General features: G+C 36.5%; 1 protein-coding gene across 2 annotated transcripts in view; it reads left to right on the forward strand.

The window, feature by feature from the left end:
• Nucleotides 1–871: 871 nt before the first annotated feature.
• ABCC9 (ATP binding cassette subfamily C member 9) overlaps nucleotides 872–22,876 on the forward strand; it is a 117,241-nt gene continuing 95,236 nt past the window's right edge. For both annotated transcript variants that reach the window (XM_049783877.1, XM_049783878.1), the window contains exons 1-10: nucleotides 872–1,019; nucleotides 5,042–5,183; nucleotides 7,545–7,666; nucleotides 11,017–11,183; nucleotides 12,272–12,514; nucleotides 15,325–15,516; nucleotides 17,656–17,808; nucleotides 18,384–18,539; nucleotides 20,460–20,594; nucleotides 22,514–22,676. In XM_049783877.1, the coding sequence (XP_049639834.1) occupies nucleotides 878–1,019; nucleotides 5,042–5,183; nucleotides 7,545–7,666; nucleotides 11,017–11,183; nucleotides 12,272–12,514; nucleotides 15,325–15,516; nucleotides 17,656–17,808; nucleotides 18,384–18,539; nucleotides 20,460–20,594; nucleotides 22,514–22,676 (1,615 nt within the window). In that variant the 5' untranslated portion in view covers nucleotides 872–877. The remainder of the gene's footprint in view (nucleotides 1,020–5,041; nucleotides 5,184–7,544; nucleotides 7,667–11,016; nucleotides 11,184–12,271; nucleotides 12,515–15,324; nucleotides 15,517–17,655; nucleotides 17,809–18,383; nucleotides 18,540–20,459; nucleotides 20,595–22,513; nucleotides 22,677–22,876) is intronic.

Here is a 22,876-nt window from a genome sequence, read left to right on the forward strand (position 1 = left end):
GCTCAGATACCATTTTGACTGGCTTCACTCATTTCCTCCTTCCCTCCCTCCCTCCCTTCCTCCTTCCCTTTCTCCCTCCACCCCTCCCTCCCTTCCTCCCCTCCTTCCTCCCTCCCTTCCTCCTTCCCTTTCTCCCTCCACCCCTCCCTCCCTTCCTCCCCTCCTTCCTTCCTCCCCTTCTTCCTTCCTTCCTTCCTTCCTTCCTTCCTTCCTTCCTTCCTTCCTTCCTTCCTTCCTTCCTTCCTTCCTTCCTTCCTTCCTTCCTTCCTTCCTTCCTTTCTTCCTTCCTTCCTTGTTTTGGTTTTAGGGCCACATTAGGTGATGCTCAGGGATTAGTTCTGATTTTATACTCAGGAATTACTTCTGGTAGTGTTCAGGAGAACATATGTGACACTGGGTATTAAATCCAGATTGGCTGCGTGCCAAAACACATACTGTACTATAACTTTGACTAGCCATACTAACTTTCTTGAACTAGGATCATTTTTGTCTTTGAAATAATTTTTGGGAGGCATTTCTTTGAGGTACCATTATTGGTGGGTATTATTATGTAGTTTCCATATGAAAAGGTTTTTCTAAAATGTACTTCTGATAGTGGGAATGGCCCTAATTCACTGTCACTATGTACCTTAAATATAACTGTGAAAGTCTTGTAATTAATATTGGTTGCAATAAAAATTTTAAAAAGTACTTCTAGAATTGTAAAATCTTTGTAAGAAACTCAAATGATTTGGGCATGGACTTTCCTATATTCTCAACTCCAAAATTATAGATTAATTATTTTGATATAATGCATCTTTGTGATTGTAACTTTGTGAAAGATAATTTATAAAGAGATGTCTTTTCTTTTTTTTTAGAGTAAATCAAAAAAGAAGCAATGAGCCTTTCATTTTGTGGCAATAATGCTTCTTCCTATGATATCTACAAAGGTGTATTACAAAACCCCTGCTTTGTGGATGCCCTCAATCTTGTCCCCCATGTCTTCCTGCTGTTTATCACATTTCCAATATTGTTTATTGGTAAGTAATTTTTTGTTGTCTTGCATACAATCACTGGAAGGTTAATAAAAATACAAATAACTAAGATTTGACATAATGTGACTTAATTTCTCCAGCATGAGGATTAATATACGCTCATCAGAAAATAGCGACTATCTGTGGTTTGCAGTTATTTATATCGTTTATATATTAGCATATGATTTTTTTTATCAGAAAATAGAACTCATTTGCCATTTTATAAATGAACTTCAAGTAGAAGTAGCTGTTTTCTAGAGATAGGGTAAGAAATTATTCTGTTAGAGATACTGGAAGGATTTGTTCAGCATTTGATTGGTGCTGCCAGCAGAAGAGAATGGGAAATGGTTAAAAGACAGAATGGTATGGCAGCCATTGGCAATATCCATTTAAATGGGTGTGTTAAAGTCACTGTGGCACAGGCACAAAACAGAAGGAGACTGAGATAAAAACTTAATATGACAATGGGATATTTCAGGGAGAAAGACTGCAAATGCAAAGAAAAGAGGGGAAGGAATGAAATTTTCTCAGCTGCTGAAGAACTAGTACAGTGGGTAGGGCAATTGCCTTGTATGTAACCAAAGTGGGTGCATAGCTAGCTATCTTTTTAATATGCACGGATTTTAAATATACACAATGACCACACATAGAAACACTAGGCATTATGTGATAATAATTCTACTATTAATAATTCATCATTTGATTTTCTATTAACTTCTTGACATAAATATTATCATAGTTCTACTTGTATCACTAGCATTGAGCAATAGAGATTGACAAAGGATGCAGGCTTCCCCCACTATCCAATATTTTCCCCACTTCAAAGATTTCAATAAAATATTTCATGAGAAAAAATGGTGTAAAGTGAAAATAAAAAATATATATTTTAGCATTTTCAGATTCTCCCAATAATGCACCAAATCATACCAAATTGCTCATGAATCCTAAAATCACATAGACAAGGAATAAAAGCAGTAGTGATAAATCAATCTCCGGACCAAGTCAGTCCTGGGAAAGGTTGAGTGAGGTCACTCAAGCTCTTTGGGAGCTGCTGTCTCTTTAAGTGCTGCTGAGAACCCAGTACTAGTGTTATTTTTGCTTTTTGTTCTAAAAGTGAGTCTGTTTTGAATTTATTTTATAAACTAGTGGAGGTCTTTCATAGTGGTGGTGTAACTTAAACATTGACAAAGTGGAGGGTGCTGATATATGAATTAGTGGCACTGGAATGAAAATGGTAGGGTTTTTTGTTTGTTTGTTTTTGTTTTGGGGCCACACCTGGTGACCCTCAGGGGTTACTCCTGACTATGTGCTCAGAAATGGCTCTTGGCTTGGGGAATCATATGGGGAGCCTGGGGATCGAACTGCAGTCTGTCCTAGGTCAGCCATGTGCAAGTTAAATGCCCTACCTCTGTGCCCACCACTTGGGTCTACCACTTCGGCCCATGGAAATGGTAGGTTTTTTAAAAAATAATGGCTCCTGAGTTAGAGAGAGAGCATAAATTAGCAACAATGAAGTAAAGAAGTGTTAACTGTAAGGGAAATTATATTATTCCAAAAAGAAAAAGAAAAGAGTTCTAGAGGTTTTTCTTTAAAATATTATGCAGCTGTCAGGAGAGATGAAGTCATGAAATTTTCCTTCACATGGATGTACACATAATCTATTATGCTGAGTGAAATAAGTCAGAGAGAGAGAGAAAAACGCAGAATGGTCTCACTCATCTATGGGTTTTAAGAAAAATGAAAGACATTCTTGCAATAATAATTTTCAGACACAAAAGAGAAAAGAGCTGGAAGTTACAGCTCACCTCAGGAAGCTCACCACAAAATAGTGATGAGTTTAGTTAGAGAAATAACTACATTTTGAACTGTCCTAATAATGAGAATGTATGAGAGAAATGGAAAGCCTGTCTAGAGTACAGGCGGGGGGTAGGGTGGGGAGGAGGGAGATTTGAGACATTGGTGATGGGAACGTTGCACTGGTGATGGGTGATGTTCTTTACATGACTGAAACTCAAACACAATCATGTATGTAATCAAGGTGTTTAAATAAAGTATATAAAAAAGAAAAAAAGAGTTTTACTCAAATTCTAGGGGCCAGTGCGATAGCTCAACAGTAGGGTGTTTGCCTTGCACGTAGCTGACCCAGGACGAAGACTTTGGTTCTATCTGCAAGTGTCCAATATGTTCCCCCAAGCCAGGAGCGATGTCTGAGCACATAGGCAGGAGTAACCCCTGAGGGTCACCAGGTGTGGCCCAAAAAATAAATTAAAAAAAGAGTTTAATTCAAATTCTAACAAAGCTAAGCATGACGAATCTTCCAATAGTGAAGTTTATTCAGGAACAGCTAAGAAATAAATCAATTTCTTTTATAGAAATCACTTTTTGTAATGTTTCAAACACAAAGGTCCATTTATTTTTGAAGCATATAAGGCTTCTTTATGATCGAGAAAAAAATAAATAAGGAAAAATGAGGTGATGAAACAAAAGCGGGAAATCATTTTCTTAGTATACCATTTAAGATTTGAAATTATTCTGTTGAAAGTTTTGAGGAGAAATTATCAAACTTTTACTAGATTCTATCTCTAAAGTTGTTATACATGTAAGCTATTAGAACCCACAGTGTTCCAAAGATTTCTGGAAAACTCATTAATGAGCATGTTTGTAGTTTTCTTTGAAAAAATACTACTGCTGTTGAATAGTGCTAGTGTAACCTGACTCAACTAAGGAATTCTGTTTTACATCATCAAATACAGTTTGGGGGGTTAGTTTTCTTGGTCATATTTTGATCATTTTTAGACATCCAAACTATTATTTTCTTTCTTTTTTTTTGAGACCACACCCAGCTGTTTTCAGGAATTACTCCTGGCTTTGTGCTCAGGGAATCACTCCCACCATATGCCATAGGGAGCATATGTGTTGCTAAGAATTGAACTTGATTGACTGCTTACAAACCAAGTGCCATATCTTCCATAGTATCCCATAGTATCTCTCCCATCTTAATAGCAAATGATTTTTAAAAATCATTTATTGAGATTCTGTAGTTCACAAACTATTAATAAAGGTTTCTCATGCACATAATTCCAATAATATATCCATCACCAGTCCAAGTGACTTCTTTGAAGAGAACTCTTTCCTCTACCCCCTCCAACTCAATTGTGTGGATTAGTATTATATGTACACCTGTGTTCATAGCCACACTTAGTATAACAGACAAGATATGAAAACAACCCAAATGTCCAACTATAAGTGCATGGATCAAGAAGTTGTAATAGATAATCACAATGGAATACTATATATATCTAAGAAAGAACAAAACCATGCAGTTTGTAGAAACATGGATGGAACTAGTGGATATCATGTTGAGTGAAGTTAGTCAGAAGGCAATGGATAGATACAAAATGATCTCTTTTATATGTGGGTCTTAAAGATACACAGAAAGATAGCAATAGAAGGCCAAAGGCAACATAATGGGAGAACCATATATCCAATAATTTTAAATATATTTACCTTTGAACAAACCAAAGATCTGTCATTAGGAACTCTTTGAATAACATTATCCCTTAAAGGTTAATTTTGTTCCTGAGAAATTGTCATCATTGATTTTTTTTTATTTTTGTTTGTTTCTTTGTTTTTGGGCTATGTGTGATGTTCTGGGTTACTCCTGTCTCTGTACTTTGGAATCATTCACAGCTGTCTGAGCAATGTAATAATTGTTATATATTCTATAATGAACATGCACTATACCCTAGTGTAAAATTTTTGTTTCAGGAGTGAGGCCACTCCTGAAAGTTCTGAAACCACCTGGTGGTAGTGGTGTTGGGGAAACACAATGTCAAAACTCTAATTCAGTGTCCTTTACTTGAGTCACATCCCTGATCCTGAATGCGTATATTAACAAACAATGAATGTAGATAAATATTTCCATAGCTTCCCTAGAAGGCACTAATATCTCAAGAGTTCCCCACAAAAAGCATATCACAAAATAACATAACTTTCGCATTATCATGGATCACTTTTCTATTTTTTAGGCTGGGGAAGTCAAAGCTCAAAAGTACAAATTCATCACAATACATGGCTCCATTTTCCTGGACATAACCTGAGATGGATCCTTACTTTTGCTCTCCTATTTGTTCATGTGTGTGAAATAGCAGAAGGCATTGTTTCTGATTCGTAAGTGATCTGATCACACATCAGTGGGTATTTTGATATGGATGGAGTCCAGAGGTATACAAAATTAGACTTAATTTTTTGGTCATCATTTATTAGGAATACTTGTTCTTACCTATTTTGTCATGATAATGAGTTTTTATATTTTTGAGATACTGCACAGTTTCATTGACAACATGTTCAGATCTCCAAGACTATTTCTTTCTCTCCTTCATCTTCCCAGCCTATGAATTCTTTCCTTTAAAATATCCCATTGCATATTTGATTATCTATCAAAATAGCTGTAAATATCAAAGCAGGCTTGACTTGGTTAATACTGAATTTAAATAAATATATAGAAGTGTATAGTCAGTTCTTAGGTGCTTTTATTTTGTGAAAAAGCAAAGACAGATATTGTAGGCAGTGAAGAAGTCTAAGAACCAGTAATTAACTGAGCCATAAACTAAGACAAATACAATATTATTTGTTTTAAATGATTGATTGTAAGACTCCTATTTTTGAAGGAATTTTGTAATTTTTATAAAATGATTTTGTATTGTGAAATTATACTATAGTAAAATCTAGTTGTAATCTTGAGCATTAGTGTGAGGAATATATTTTTATCATGTAGTAAAAAAAGAAACTCAATAGTTTGGTTATGAAATACTGATGAATAGTATAACTTTCACTGCAGAGTTTCTATGAAAAGATCTTTACAGTTTGTAAGAAAGGAAGTTCCCAAACTAATTTTCCCCTTATCTACTGAGAACCTCTCTGACATCTGTTTATGTTTTTCTGCTGCAATTAATAAGGAATGAAATTTTTATGCTTTTGTCGTGGGCCAACTATTTCATAATGTTTTCTAACAGTGCTCTGTGTTTCTGTAAATGTCTTATTTTTGATAAAAGGAAAAATAATATTATATTATATTTCATATCCACAAGATTTGTTGGCTAATGTCTAAAATCTTTTTCACTATATTATAGAAATAGAGTCAATTGTCTTCATTTTCTTTATGCCCCAATACATGGGCTAACCCTACATGTTTCTATATTTGTGCCAACATGAATATCACATCAGCCCATTGGTTACTAAAAACTGGATAATAGGTTGGTGGGATTGAATTCTTTCCAGACATATAGCTCATGAGCATAATCAAATGCATAGCCAACTGTTCAAAGAACAGTTGGAACTAATACTGATGAGGAATATGCTCATGGCAAAAAAAAAAAAAAATCATTCTCATAGTGATACAAGAAGCAGAAAAAATTCCAAGAAAAAAGCATAAATGCAAACTTGCTCTTACCCCTTCTATTCTTTAGTTAAAGGCTTCCCCCCGCTATTTCCCTTCTCCTTTTATAGTCTTTTATGCTATAAGCTTTATCCAGAATCCCAATCAACATTAATCCCCATCAATCTGCAATTCCCAGACACTGGCAGGAGCTGAGGTCTGAACTAATTCAACACCAGCTTCTGGCAGAGAGGCTGATTTGATAGGTGAAGGAGTTCTCCTGAGACTACCCTCCACTTTAGACAAAGTACGCAGGCTGCAGGCAGTGACCTGGATTTCTGACCAGTTAGCTACTACTGGAGATTTCATTTGATTACCCTGATTAACCACACCTTTCAGATATGAATTTCCCAGAGTTGATCCAGTTTAAACTATTATCTTTTTTTGATCATTATGCATTGCTATATTTAAGAATTGAGAAAAATTTTTTCTATGATGAAGTTGAGGGCTGTGTATCACAAATATTGAGTTTTATCCTATTTCTTTGCCCACCCCCCCCCCCCCCGGTTCAGTTCACTGCTCCCAGAATAGCTTGTTTCACTGTTCACAATTAGGACTCCTATCAGGGGCCTCTGTCTGACTTTCATCTGTCTCTGTGTATAAAGTTCCTACTTCTTTAAGTTTCCATTTAAAAAGGTCCTCTACAGGCTTTTAAAACCTCAGGCATGAACCCTGGGTCCCTGAGTTACAGTTTCTCATGCATAATTGCTGGGACCTGGGAACTCCAAACTTTGTCATCATAAACAATATCTTGCATCCCAAACAAGCACACACATGTTGAACAAAAATGAATAAATATCCTAAGACCAAACAGTTGGGCAGATTTTAGAGTTCTGGTTCACTGAGTGGCTTTTCCTTGCTCTAGCTGTTGACTTATCTCAGCACTGCTGTTATGAAGATGGGATCACAAGACCTGGCTTGTCACCCAGAGCTTTGTGCTGGGTAGTGTCTATGGTACAGTGTGATGTCTCCCAACCCTCCTTTTTTGTGTTCCCTTTGCCACCTGCATTCTGACATGGGAATAATTTGGATGGAAAGAGTTGGGAGCACAATGAGAGCACAATGAGCCCCAGATTCTCTATTTCTTTCTCTAGGCGCCGGGAGTCAAGGCACTTGCACCTCTTCATGCCAGCTGTGATGGGCTTTGTGGCCACCACCACATCCATCGTGTATTATCATAACATCGAGACATCCAACTTCCCTAAATTGCTCTTAGGTAAGTTTGACCACTTATCTCCTCCACAATGAGCTGATTTACTTGTGTTCTCTTGGAGCAGGCTAGGAATTGGAACTGAAGACTGAATTTTTCTGTAGCTCCCTTTCCATGTAGGAGGAAGAGAAAGCCAGAACATCTAGGGTGAAAATCCTCAGTATATTAGGACATTTCATAGGAGTAGCCCTTGTAGTATGTGTCTAAGTGGCAGTGGTTACATATTGGCCCAATGTCTTATGAAAACCTCATAGCGCCTTTGTACTGTGCTTTGAATCTCATCTAGTTCCACTTTTCCGATGTAGGGTCAGTGTTGGAAAGTAGCTGCCAAATTCCAAGCTTTTGTGGATTCTATGGAAGTGGGAACTTTCCCGAACTGCTGCTGAGGCATGGTGGGAATGTTCCTTTAGGTACCAGACTTGCCTTCTTACAAACTGAGTTTCTAGAAGTAATTACAAAAAACAAAACAAAACAAAACAAAAAAAAAAACAGTACCAGGAATCTGAAGTGTTAGATTATACTCCTAAAATATTTTATTTTAACATAAACATAATTTACCACGTCGATCATAATACAATTGTTTCAGGCATTAAATATCCCAACACCACGAGTATGACCTTTCCTCCTCTAATGTCCTAGTTTCAAATCCCTAGTTTCAAAAACCAAATTTACTTCACATTGTTGTTACAACACAAAGGCAAATGGAATGATTAAAAGCTAGATCAATAAAAATCAGTTTGTCATGATTGTCATGATTGTTATATCTCACAGTGGTGTTACTGAAGTCATTGCTAAGAATTTACTGGATTTACTAGTTTATCCTACTGTGTTATTATTTTTGCTCAGTGACCTTGGTGGCTTCTGTGCAATTTTATTTGTCTGTATGCAACAATACATTTTCTGTGATCCTACTGGGCTTAAAGTAGTGTGAAATTTGGAAGTTTTGTGGGGCCATGTATGTCCAGGAGCTATGGAGGTAAAACTATGTGGTGGCTTGGCAGCTTGGTGAGGTTTATTTGTCTAGATGGGCCTCTTCTATGTCAGAGGGTCTCATGTGTGACTTCAAGCTGCTGTGATTTGGTGCAGAAGGTAATCTGCATGCCCCCATTCCAAGTAGGTCACAAATGTCAGCTCAGACCAGTCTATCTGGAAAGATACAACTGCGTTGTATTCTTTTAAAAATTTATTTGTGGAATTCGAATGATTCTCTGTTAAGAGATGGGGGGTATTGAGGGATGGTGCTGGGATTTCTGGTGCTGGTGGGGATCTGACTTTCCCCTTACAAGAACATTCCAGAGTTTTCAGTGAGTAGACCTGTTCTGCCTGAGAAGATAAAATTTCTCATTATTCTTTTTTTGGAGGAAGGGGACATGTTTGAAGGTACAATAAACAATGTTTCATGATTACTCCTGGCTCTGAACTCAGGAATCACTCCTGAAGGTATTTGAGGGATCAAATGGAATACTTTAGATTAAACTCAGTTGGTTGGTTGTTGGCAGGGGCCTTATTTGCTGTATTCTCTTTGGGCCCTTATTGTTCTTTATGAGATTATTTGTGGAGCTGGGCTATTTCTACATTGGAGGGTGTTGGGTATGGCAGTGGGCTTCTGTGCCTCCAGATAAAAAGGAAAATCTGCCCATGTCCATTCAAAGAAAATTCCAGAGTCGTCAGCCCAGACCAATCTACTTTGGAAGATTTGGTGATGTTGTGTTCTTATTTAGATTAGCTATTGCAAGATTATGCTCTTAAGATAAACTGATGATAATGTGAGTGTTTAAGATAGAATTAGACAGAAAAAATACATGTTAATAATATTTTGAAGGAAATGAAAACAGAATATAATTTTTCTGTACTTAAAATTTTCAGTCACCATTTTTCTGTACTTAAAATTTTTGGGTTTGGAAACATAGCCAGTGGTTGTCAGAGGCTTCACCCAGTTATGTGATTGGAGGTGATTCCTGCCAGTGGTAACCATGTGGGATAGAGTACAGAACCCTGGGTCTCTTGCATGCAAAGCATGTGGTCAGGTGATTAAGCCATCTCTCCTGCAGAGTCAGATTTTTTTGTGCATACAAAGCATCCACTTTGATCAGATTGCTAGAAGGACCTACAGAGACTTAAGTTCAACTTGGCCTTTATTTTAAGTGAGAAAAAATTTGAGCTAGAAATTATTTAAAGATCTCTGAACTGGTCATTTTGTTCCAAGAGTATAATATGAATAGCAGCATTCAGAAAACTGAAATGTCTATGTAACTATTCCTAGGCCTTTATCTAGATTCTTTTGTTTATATTTTACTCTGTTTTATCACTTATCACTTTTATCACTTATCTACCTTTTTCCATGCCTCTCAGTACCAGAGCAGTACTCTGGGAAATATTTTAAGGGATAAAACTGAAAGTCCCACATGCAAATCATATATTCCACTCCACTAAGCTAGCTCTCTACACCACCCATATCTGTGATTTTAAAATGATAATTTCTTCTTGTATTTTTGTTGAATATATAGTCTATATTAGTGTAATGTACAATTAACAAGAATGTATAATCTGGAAATATTTTATATGAAATATTGTTTGAATATCAAATAATTCAATTGTTACTGCTGATAGTGTTTATGTCTGCTCTCTCTGCTCTGGCAACACTTGTAGTAATGTTTCCAATCATTTGGGTGACAAAAGTCACTTTTTTGCTTTGATGATCTGTAAGGCAAACCTATTTCATAGTAATTTTGGGTAATATCATGAGCTAAACCTCTTGGATGTACACAAGATCATCTTGAACAGATGACACTGCTGGTAACTTGCAAATTCTTCATGAAGTCAGAACATCTTTAAAAATGAAATCAGGGGCTGGAGAAATAGCGTGAAGGTAAGGCATTTGTCTTTCATGCAGAAGGTCATTGGTTCGAATCCCGGCATTCCATATGGTCCCCCGAGACTACCAGGAGCGATTTCTGAGCGTGGAGCCAGGAGTAACCCCTGAGCGCTGCCGAGTGTGACCCAAAAACCAAAAATAAATAAATAAATAAATAAAAAAGCAACGTCAATTTTACCATCTACAGATGAACACTCATGTCCTGCTGAATGTAGAGTCCTGATTTACAGGCCTTCCATCTGCCTGACTCTCATGAGTGATTAAACTGGAATCACTTTTATCCTGAAATCATCACTTGGCCTTCAATTCAAAGCTTCAAAATGTAGGAAAGCTCATGTATTAGTCTCTTAACAAATAAAATGAACCAGAACTAAAATATTAAAGAATTATCTTTGCAATCGAAAAGCATTGTCATTATATTAAAATTTTAACTGAAGTTAAAAAAATTTCAGTGAAGGACTATTTTTCTCTTAATCTCCAGCTCTGTTCCTGTATTGGGTGATGGCCTTTATTACCAAAACCATAAAGTTGGTCAAGTACTGGCAGTCAGGTTGGGGAATATCAGATCTGCGTTTCTGTATCACTGCTATGATGGTCATTTTGAATGGACTCCTAATGGCTGTGGAGATAAACGTCATCCGGGTCAGAGTAAGTATCTCAGCTTAGTATTAATTTTAAAATGATCAACATAAGTAAATGTTTATTATCTATGAAGATAATATAAAATTGAACCAGAAATCTCCATAGAAGTTGTTTACTCATTCATAAATATCCAGTGTCTGAGGTGTTTCAAGTATTATGTTCAGTTTATAATATGTATGAAACCATTTTATATCTGGCCTGTAGTATCTTGTACAAAATGGTTCCAGCTTTGGGGTTTGACATAATAATGACATATTTTTATCTCTCTGTTTTCTGTGGAGCCCTTTGAATTCATTCTGAATGGCAAGGGCCATGCTGAAGACTAGTGGAAAAGACACTACTTGCATTAGCAAGACTACAATTTGACCATCAATACCAGTGATGATAACATGTTTCAAAAACTAGAGAATGAAAAAAAAAAACCTTAATTGAGTTGGCTTTATTGTAGATATGAAATATTGATGATCAGAAATTGATTTTGAAAAATAGCTTACCTTTTATGTGTTGACCTCAAGAGGATAAAAATGTGACATTCTGATATTAACTAGTTAATGTCATGTGTCAAAAGAAAACTATTTCAAAGAATATTTTAGAAACATATGGAAGGAGATATTAAAATAAAAAAAGAGTCTGGGCAAGGGAGGGAGTACAGGGGTTAGGGTGATTATTGTGTGTGTGTGTGTGTGTGTGTGTGTGTGTGTTTGGGGCCACAGCTGGTTACTCCTGGCTAGGTGCTCAGAAATTGCTCCTGGCTTGGGGGACCATATGGGACTCAATTCATATGGCTCGTCCTAGGTCAGCATGCCCAAGGCAAACGCCACCAATCCTGCCTCTAGGGCATTTATTTTGCATGTGGTTAACCTAGGTTTGAACTCCAGTACCTCATATGGTCCCCCCCAGCCTAAGTCATTCCCAGATGCAGAGCCAGGAGTAATCCCTGAACACCACTGAGTGTGACCCCCAAACCAAAGGTGAATAAATGAAAATAAAATAAGTGTTACATCCAGTCATTAATATTAAAATTTTTTATTTTATTTTGAATATGCCTAGAAAAATGGATTGTTTGTTACTCTGTGGACTTTTTCTTGCCACAGAGATATGTATTCTTCATGAATCCTCAGAAAGTAAAACCTCCAGAAGACCTCCAGGATCTGGGTGTGCGATTTCTTCAACCATTTGTAAATTTATTGTCAAAAGCAACCTATTGGTGGATGAATACACTTATCATATCTGCTCATAAGAAGCCTATTGATCTGAAGGCAATTGGAAAACTACCAATAGCAATGAGGGCAGTAACCAATTATGTTTGCCTAAAAGATGCATATGAAGAACAAAAGGTAATTTTCTCTCTGTTTTTAATGTCAATAATTATAGAGGATATCCTGTTAAATAGAAAAACATAGTTTTCACTGGCTAAAAAACTAATAGATTTTATGTTTTCCCAGTAGTTTTGAGTCATGTCAGTTTGGTTAGTGAGGATAAACTTCAAGAGCCAGTGGAATGTACTTGTGGTGTGTTTCTTGTGTGGTCAATCCCGAGGAAGAATAGGGAGAGTGTTGTCTCATATCTGAAGCCAATTGGAAAGTAAGAATTGGGCTCAGTGATCATGTATGTCTAATCCTTATTACCGTAAAACAGAATAATTTAGTGAACTTTGTCATTAACTGGTTTTTAAAGTATTGTCAATAATACAAATATTAAAAATATATATAACCATTAAATCACTATTAAAAAACTAAAATATTTTATCAAAGTTTTCACTCTATAGGTTTCAAAACGAGAAGCTTAGTTAAATAAAGAGCATCATTAACTTCAATGATATGGATGCTGAGAGGCTGAATAAATTGAGTTTTGACTGTTTTAAATAATATTCAACAAAGCATTGACAGTCAATTCTGGAAAATAATCTGCTTCATTATGAAATTAATGTTGCAGGAAATAGTTACTTAAGAAACCTGAGTCATCTTTCCAGTTTTACCTCTGTAGAAAACTATTGCACAACATTTAAAAATTTTTTTCAGTAAAGATTAATATGCTAGCAACATATAGCCTAACTTTAGTATGTTACTATTATAGCAGAATATCTTGAATTTAGTTTGTTAAAGTCTTTTATAAATAAAGTTGAAGTAAATTTATTTAAAAGATGTTTAACTGTTAAATTTAACTAAAGATAGTACAGAAGTTAGGGTACTTGCTTTGCATGCTGCCAACCTGGATTTTATCTTAGGCACTCCCTTTTAGTGACTACCCCACATCCAGTCAAAAGTAAATTTTTTTGGGGGGGTCACACTTGGCAGTGCTCAGGGATTTCTCCTGGCTCTATGCTCAGAAATTGCTCCTAGCAGGCTCGGGGAACCATATGGGATGCCGGGATTTGAACCACCAACCTTCTGCATGCAAGGCAAATGCCTTACCTCCATGCTATCTCTCCGGCCCCCCAAAAGTGAATTTTGAGCACAGAACCAGAAGTAACTCTTGAGCACAGGCACACATGGTCAAAACACCAAAATAAATAATTAAAAAAATAATCAGGGGCCGGAAAGATAGCATGGAGGTAGGGTGTTTGCCTTTTATGCAGAAGGACGGTGGTTTGAATCCTGGCATCCCATATGGTCTCCGAGCCTGCCAGGAGCGATTTCTGAGCCTAAAGCCAGGAGTAACCCCTGAGTGCTGCCAGGTTTGACCCAAAAAACAAAACAAAACAAAATCAAATGAGTTATCTAATAGTAAATTAAATATAAAACCTGTTTAAAATCTATGCCATTAAATTGACTTCTTATCCAATATTAAAAAAACACTTATCTTTCTCCACTCTAAGAGAAAATTGTTATTGTTCTTGTCTTAAAATCTTTCTAACAAGTAAATATATATTTTAGAAGTCATAAGATGGTATGAGTATATGTCATTCTTCATTTCTTTGAGGAAATAATTAGGAAACACAAGTGTAATGTAACTTTCTGAGGTTTTGTCTACCATTCATGGAGATAAGAAAAGAAATAGCCAGAGGATTGAAAAGAGAGAGGAAGTACAAGAAAGTAACAGTTCTCAGCATTGTCCTTGTGAGCTCTGACAAAGTGATCCTGGAGCACAGAGCCAGTTGTGCCTCCCCCAAGTCCTCACATCATCCAACCTTTTGCTATAAGAAATACTCTGAGGAGATGGGGCCCAAGAAATAGTACAGTCGGTAGGGCATTTGTCTTGCATGTGGCTGACTTGTGTTAGATCCCCGATTGGCATCCCGTATGGTTCTCTGAGCCTGGCAGGAGCGATATTTGAGCTCAGAGCCAGGTGGCTCAGAATGCCACCATTTGTGGAAGAAGGAAGGAAGGAAGGAAGGAAGGAAGGAAGGAAGGAAGGAAGGAAGGAAGGAAGGAAGGGAGGGAGGGAGGGAGGGAGGGAGGGAGGGAGGGAGGGAGGGGAGGGGGAGGGAGGGAGGGAAGGAGGGAGAGAGGGAGGGAAGGAAGGAGGGAGGGAGGGAAGGAAGGAGGGAGGGAGGGAAGGAGGGAGGGAGGGAGGGAAGGAAGGAGGGAGGGAGGGAGGGAGGGAAGGAGGGAGGGAGGGAGGGAAGGAGGGAGGGAGGGACGGAGGGAGGGAAGGAGGGAGGGAAGGAGGGAAAGAAATACTCAAGGAAAAACTATTTGAAATTAAGATGTTTAGTGTAAGAATTTTGACTGGTAAATTTCATGTAATCAGAAATCTTGATCAGTTTTTTGGTACCATACCGGTACCTTGATCTTTGTACCTTTTTATCATCATGTTTTCGATGTTATTTGGTAAGACTCGTGAAATAATATTACATTTTTACATTATTTATAAAATAATACATTACAAAGACTTTTTCCAAATCAAAGAAAATTGACTTTAGTCTAGATTTCAGTTTAATAATTTGACAACTAAAACTAACTCTTTGTAAAAGTTCTTTGAAAATCTGTCCCAGTTATTCTTTATTCTGTGTCTTCAAAAACTTGCATCCAAAAGTGGCAATTTGTAGAGCCTACAAGGATTCAGAATTAAAGTTGTATACTAAAAGGGATGTATAGGGTTCTATTCATATTCACTTTAAGATAACAGGATGAATTTTCAGAGTTATTAAAATTATTTGCCACTGTCTTATTTTGGTTTATCTGTTTTTTTCTCTTTCTTTCAGAAAAAAGCAGCAGATCACCCCAATTCAACTCCATCTATATGGCTCGCCATGTACAGAGCTTTTGGGCGACCAATTCTGCTTAGCAGTACATTCCGCTACCTTGCTGATTTATTAGGGTTTGCTGGCCCTCTCTGCATTTCTGGAATAGTTCAGCGTGTGAATGATACTCAAACTATGACAAAAACGCCTGGAGTAAGTCCCTGGAGCTAGTGAAAATGGAAGACATTATTGGCAATTTAATTGTCAGTTCGCACTTTTTTTTCCAGTATACTTTTACAAGCAATTCAAATGAGCTCTCTAGAATTAAATGTTTTTCTTTTAAAAAAGCAATAATATTCCTTGTAGAGAAAATCATGTGTTTATGCATTCATTAAATGAATCTGGCCAACAATTTTTTTTCTTAGATTCAAAGGCTATAAATATTTAATAAGTTTCTATCTTGTGCCAGAAACCATGCTCAGAAATTTTACACTGATTATTTATTTGGATCTTTATGGCACCCCATTAAAGTATGTTTGTGCCTGCGTATGAGTGGGTGGCTGAGTCACTATTTCAGAGGTCTGTGACCAATATTGTTAGTAGTGTGATTGGTAATACATGCAAATGTTCTCTCTTCTTTAAAAAAAAATCCTTCTGTTCCATAACTATTGGAGAGAGTCACATTATGATTTTTTCTATTAGAAGTGATATCACGGGCCCGGAGATATAGCACAGCGGTGTTTGCCTTGCAAGCAGCCGATCCAGGACCAAAGGTGGTTGGTTCGAATCCCAGTGTCCCATATGGTCCCCCGTGCCTGCCAGGAGCTATTTCTGAGCAGATAGCCAGGAGTAACCCCTGAGCATCGCCAGGTGTGGCCCAAAACAAATATATATATATATATATATATATATATATATAATATATATATATAAAAGAAGTGATAATCGCTACCTCAGGGCTCTATGGCCTAAGAAACTATGCATTTACTGTTATATGAGTGAAATACTTAATTTCCCAATGCAAGAGGCTGCATTAGAACGTTCTTAGTTTCGGGGCCAGAGCGGTGGCGCAAGTGGTAAGGCGTCTCCCTTGCCCACACTAGCTTAGGATGGACGGCAGTTTGGTCCCCATGCATCCCATATGGTCCCCAAACCAGGAGCGATTTCTGAGTACTTAGCCAGGAGTAACCCCAGAGCGTCACTGGGTGTGGCCCAAAAACAAAAAAGAAAAAAGAAACTTCTTAGTTTCTAAAATGTGAGTCAATTTCATAGAAAATTAGTTTTTATGGAATTAGATAGAAACCTAGTTTCATAAATATAAACTTAATTCAGATTCATATATTTCCAATAGCTAGTTTTTCCGTCTGATTCCCTGCATCTCTTAATCTCTACCTTTTCATGTTTTTAAGCCTCCATTTAAAGGCATCTCCAGAGTGAGATAGATAGTCCTCCTGAAATGAGATTCTCCTTGAATTTGAACATATTGTCTCTCCTTGAACCCATGCTTCTTAAGTACTGCTGATAATGAAATCAGTGTTTTTCAATGGAAGGCCTGATTTCCTAGGTTGTAAGCTCTTCAGAACTGTTCGTATCTGTACAAACAGTGCTCAGTCCAGATCCTTGGATCTAATTCTGCTCACTAAGTTTTAAAGCTAACAGATATTCCTCTGGGGATTTTTCTCGTTCTTGCTAACTCTAATATATACATGACTCTAAATAACAGTTATTTCTCCCCTACATGTTCTATACAAGTTTTTCTTTTCAAGAAGAAAATACACATTTTTCCATGAATGAATAAGGAATTAAAAGTAGAATAGAAAGTAGGAAAACCAAGGAGTTGCCCAAATTGGTGATATTGTGTAATTTATTTCCTTAGAGTAAATTCAGATGGCTGAAAACCAGCAGAATTTGACCAGATAGAATGATTTTAAAGTCTACAGATATTATATTTTTGTCACATTGTTCTGATGGATCAACTATCTAACTTAGTTTTTTAGTTTAGTTTCTAATTAACACTCTAACAACTTTTGTTTTCATTTACAGCTTCCTTCCCATTTAACTTTGATAAAATATATCTTCATAGAAAATGTTTCCAAATTTTTAAAAGATAAAAATGTATTTGTTTTCTACACTTTACTATTTCTAGTAATATTTACGGTCAGTTGAGACTTTCGCACACTTAACTGATTTCATTTGTCAAATAGCAAAATTCCAAAATATCTTTGAATAGCTCATCTCAATGTTAACTTATAAAAATAGGAAGTTTTTAAGATTTAAAAACAATCTGACCAATATGCTCAGTTTCTGACAAGACACGTGTTCACCTATTTTTCTTTTTCTTTTTGGGATAAGACTTCAGAAACCCTTTCATCAAAGGAATTTCTTGAAAATGCTTATGTGCTGGCAGTTCTTCTCTTCTTGGCCCTCATTCTACAAAGGACATTTTTGCAGGCTTCCTACTATGTGACCATAGAGACTGGCATTAACCTCCGTGGGGCTCTGCTGGTATGTGCAAGCTGTGAATGATCTTTTCTTGAAAAGGCTAACTATCATTTCCATTCCATTTTCACTTTGATACTACAGCATCAGCTCTTCTGGGATCAACTTATTAAAATAAGCACATATCTAGTGAAAAGCCAACTGAACTAAAATTAGTTTTTATAGCAATATAATAAAAGGCCAGACAGACACAGCTCAATGGGCAAATTTTGTACTGGGAATAGCTCTCAAGCACAATGCTGGGATAGCCCTTGAGAAAGAATGGAAATGGTCCTCAAACCAAAAATAGCAATAATAATGCAATGCAAAAAATACTTTTAAATCTCACATTTCTTTTTTTCTGTGTGTTCTAAAGTTTATGCTTAAAGTGGAATGTATGTTTGGCTTTATTGCTAGAAGAGAAAGTAGAGTCTCTTTAACTGAGAAGTAGTTCTGTTAAAATGAAAATAGTGGTTGGCTTAAGAAGGTGATATTATAGGTTTTTACATCCCTTTAAAAGTGTAAACATACTTTTATAAGAATAACTATTGTTGATTATGTTTAGATTTTCCAAGTACATCTCTAGTATTTTTTCTTTACAGGCCATGATATACAATAAAATCCTTAGACTCTCTACATCTAATTTATCCATGGGTGAGATGACCCTCGGCCAGATCAATAACTTGGTCGCCATTGAAACAAATCAACTTATGTGGTTTTTGTTCCTGTGCCCTAATCTCTGGGCTATGCCTGTTCAGGTAAATCAACATAAGTAGTTTCTCATGAATAGAGGAAACAAAACATAAGGCATAAATGGTTTTTAGCTTGGTAATGGGTAAAGTTTGTGAAAGTGCTGCTATGATGCCTTTTTGTTACCCATTCCCATTGGTATTGTGTTTTTGTACAAAGGAGCTGAATCTCAAAATGCTATTATACATAAGTTAAAATGTGGGATTGCAATGGTGCTGCTAAGACTCAAATATTTGCTCTATCCTTTGTCCTCATTCCATCAGCATTGGTTTTCATTAACTGTGAAATAGTAATGCTAGTAGTATTTCCTGGTAGAATTGCTAAAATTATTAAGATTAATTGAGTAAATATGAAGGAAGCATTTAGCTTGGGGCCCAATATTTGTGGGTATTGATTCATTAATTAAGATCTAATTATTACTGTCTAAATTTGAACAAGTCACATAATTGAGGACCCACCCTTTTCATTTCTGCAAACTGTAATAGAAATTGGAGCTACTACTTTAATCCACCCATGGTTTTAACAACTTACATATTATAAAATGCCAAACTTAATAAGGTAATAGAAACACTGAGAAGGGACTGCTATTGAATTATTTTATATGAAAATGTAGTTTTAGTTAAGACACAGGTCATTCATCTTCTATGGTTCAGAGTGCTATAAGAAATATATTCATTTTTGTCTTCTATATGATATGGAATGTTGTCTTTCAAAGCATGTGTCCTGTAAACAGTGCAGAGCCTGGAGTTCTCACTGAGTTCAGTTTCTGTCCCTATGTTTTTGTATATTGCATTCATTAAATACAGATGATATGGAATATGTGGTCATATACATTTTGCCCTTATTAATGTCAATTTAAATCAAGTAAAGTGCATATCAGGTAGTATTGTAAGATGTAAAGTATCTTGTGTCCTTTGTTACCTTCTCCTCAAGTTGTACATTAAAGGTCATTAAATGGCTGCCTGCTTGGTATAATCTAAGTCACACTAGTGATTTCAGGATCTGACTTGGGTCAGAGATAAATAAGGAAATTTAAATTTCGTTTTGATTCCAAAGAACTGATTGGTTTGCAATTAATATATGCTATAGCCTCCAAAAAATGTCAATATCATGCTATAGTAATCTACATATAGCAAAGTAATGCTTTGTCTGATGAAAAGATCACTATGGTTAATGCTTTAACTGATGGCTAGAATTCACTTGTCAATATTCTAATCTCAATTACTAGGGAAAATAGTTTTCAAGGAGAAAAGATACCAAGTTTTTTAAGAAGTAATAAGAAGATGGCAAATAAAAGATGGATGGTCTAAGTACTTCACTTAGGGTTTAGGGAAATAAAAGGAAAAAAAATAAAAAGAAATAAGGTGAGATGGGGACCAACTTTAAGAACTTTCCATTTCTAGTGAGGTTTGGACTTCTTGTAATTTTTGCAATCTTTGAGAAATCCAGGAGTTCAAATCTCCCCTATTTAATAAGCAACACTTTAGTACTTACTCTTTCAGACTGTTGGTTGTGTCGTGCTTTCTGCCCTTCCTTCCTAGAACAACTTGCACTGTGACTAAGGACTATGGCAGAAGGTCAAATTTATAGTAGGTGACATAATTTCCAAAAGAAATGTCACATCATGTTCTCTTAAAAATATGAGACTTGCTTTGGAAATTGGAGCATCATGGGCTCACTCTACAACTTCTTGTAGAAAATTGTTTTGACACCTATGCATCAACATACTAAAAATAAGATCCTACTGCTCTTAGCCTTCTCCAAATAAATCCCAGTCAAATCCCTGTCGTTGTTGAATTGACATCCAAATAAATATGTTAATGAAGAAATACTACATTTCACCAGCAAAAGTATTTAATTTCATGCAGTAGTCGAAACTCTCCAACACACACATACACTAATTCCCTGTGTTCATGTTTTCTCCCTAGATCATCATGGGAGTAATCCTGCTTTATAACTTACTCGGGTCCAGTGCATTGGTTGGTGCTGCTGTCATTGTGCTCTTGGCACCAATTCAGTACTTCATTGCCACCAAGTTGGCAGAGGCTCAGAAGAGCACTCTGGTAAGTAATATCTTTTGAAACTTTTATTAGGAAAAATCTACTGGTGCTGTTTTACTTTTAAAATATAGCAAAGGAATGCAGACCACTCAGGATTCTTTGGAAGTATTTCAGCGGTAGATAGTAGCTGTGTATATTCTGTGCTGCAGAAATAACTTTTAGAAGTGGATTTTGAAAGCTAAGACATGCTGATCCCAAACTCAAAATACCAGTATCTTAACCTCTAGTGTTTGTCAGAGCCAGAAGGAAAAGCCACTGACTGGTTCTTCTCCATCACTTGTCTCAAGAATACTACATGTACTGGAGGCCAGTAGATTCAAATAAGATGAGGAAGAAACAGACCAAGTAACAAAGGGTCAGGTTGAACTTCTGAAATTCTTTTTCTCTGGGGTTGGGTCTAACCCTGGGAGGACCCTGGGAGCTGCCTTGCTTCCACAGCAGCCACTCACTCCTTTGAGAAGTTCATGGTCAATTTGGCAAACCAGAAAAAGAGCAGCTTTTGACCCTGCCTGGTTTCACTTTGCCATGAAATCCTTTTATTTGAGCCAACAAAATTGTCTTCTTGGAAAGAGAGGACTTCAACTAATAAAATTGTTGACAGCACATTTAAGAATAAAGTTCAACTGAACAGACAGCCATGAGCAAAACTGTCTGTGAATCAAGCATGAAATGTGAGGACCTAGCCACCGATGGAATCAGTGCCAGAGTTGGTGTGGCTGCTCTGATGAGAAAGATGCCTGTCATGCAAGTGGATTTGATCATTTGTTTTTCTGATATTCCTGGGAAGTTACTCAGGATTTTTGTCTGAGCCATCAACCCTCTTTATTCCAAACACGCATACAGAAAAGTATGAGAGAGGGTACAGGAGGAGGACATGACAAGGTCCCAGACATATTCTTTGATTTAGTTGCTAGCACTTTGTTCACTCACTCATTCTACACTCACTCATCAGGCATCTGAGACCTGAGAATGAATGAAAAATTGTGGTCTTCGCTTCCTCCTTTCTGATTGGTCTGATTGGTCAATCTCTCCCTACTTTTTGTGATTTCTAGGCCACGAGTATCTTTCTGGTAATTCTCATGTAATCATTGTTGGTGAAGGAAATATGAATGGATCACTAATTGATATTTTTAAGTCTCTTACAAGTTTCTCTGCAAATTAGTTGTCAGTAAATTGAACTTCTTAGATGATCAGTTTGGTCTCAAGAATTGTATTATGAAGCAAAATGTGTATACTCTCGTGTGTGTTTAAGGAGCAAATAGACTTAAATTCATGGATTATCTCCTTAGTGCTGACAGGAGAAGACCAAAATGATCCTGATATTAGCAGGATCTAAGTCGCACACTCTTTTCCCTAAATGTAGAGCTATGAAGACATTGTTAAAGAAAATAGTGTGAAGCTCTTTGTTTAGGTATAGTTGAAGTAACCTTGCATATAGTATCATATATGTTTCAGGTGTGCATTACTAAGAACTTGCTTTTAATTAAAGTAAAGTCATGGGACCAGAGAGATACCATGGAGGCAAGGTGTTTGCCTTGCATGCAGAAAGACAGTGGTTTGAATCCTGGCATCCCATTTGGTCCCCCGAGTTTGCCAGGAGCGATTTCTGAGCATAGAGCCAGAAGTAACCCTAAGCGCTGCTGGGTGTGACCCAAAAACAAAAAAATAAATAAATAAATAAATAAATAAATAAAAATTAAAAAATAGAGATAGAAATAAAGCAAAGTCATAGAGCCATTTTGAAAGATTCTAGTGAGAAAAAAATTCACATTTTCTTCTGAATTTAAACTATTTATTTTGAGAATCTCATGGCCCATCTTAGAGTCAGAGCTGGGGCATTTGCAGAGATTCTAATCTTCTTTTATTACCTGCCTCTAATGCACTTGGATATTGTGGGCACTAATCTTGCTTTTGTTTTATAGGATTATTCCACAGAAAGACTGAAGAAAACTAATGAAATACTGAAAGGCATCAAACTTCTCAAGCTGTATGCCTGGGAGCACATTTTCTGCAAAAGTGTGGAAGAAACAAGAATGAAGGAATTATCAAGTCTCAAAACCTTTGCCCTATATACATCACTCTCCAGTAAGTTGCATCAAAACATGTGACCTATTTGGGTTAGATTGGTATCAATGAACAGTTTAGTTCACTAAAAAAAAAAGTCTATTTATTTTCCACATAAACTCTTTCTAGTTGTCCATGTGCCATTTGACACTATTTAAACTTAATTTTTAGAGTAAACTATGGATCAGCTGGACCTGAATTTAATTCCTTATAGCTGACCA

The sequence above is a fragment of the Suncus etruscus genome, chromosome 11 (assembly GCF_024139225.1).
Source record: "Suncus etruscus isolate mSunEtr1 chromosome 11, mSunEtr1.pri.cur, whole genome shotgun sequence".
Lineage (NCBI taxonomy): Eukaryota > Metazoa > Chordata > Mammalia > Eulipotyphla > Soricidae > Suncus > Suncus etruscus.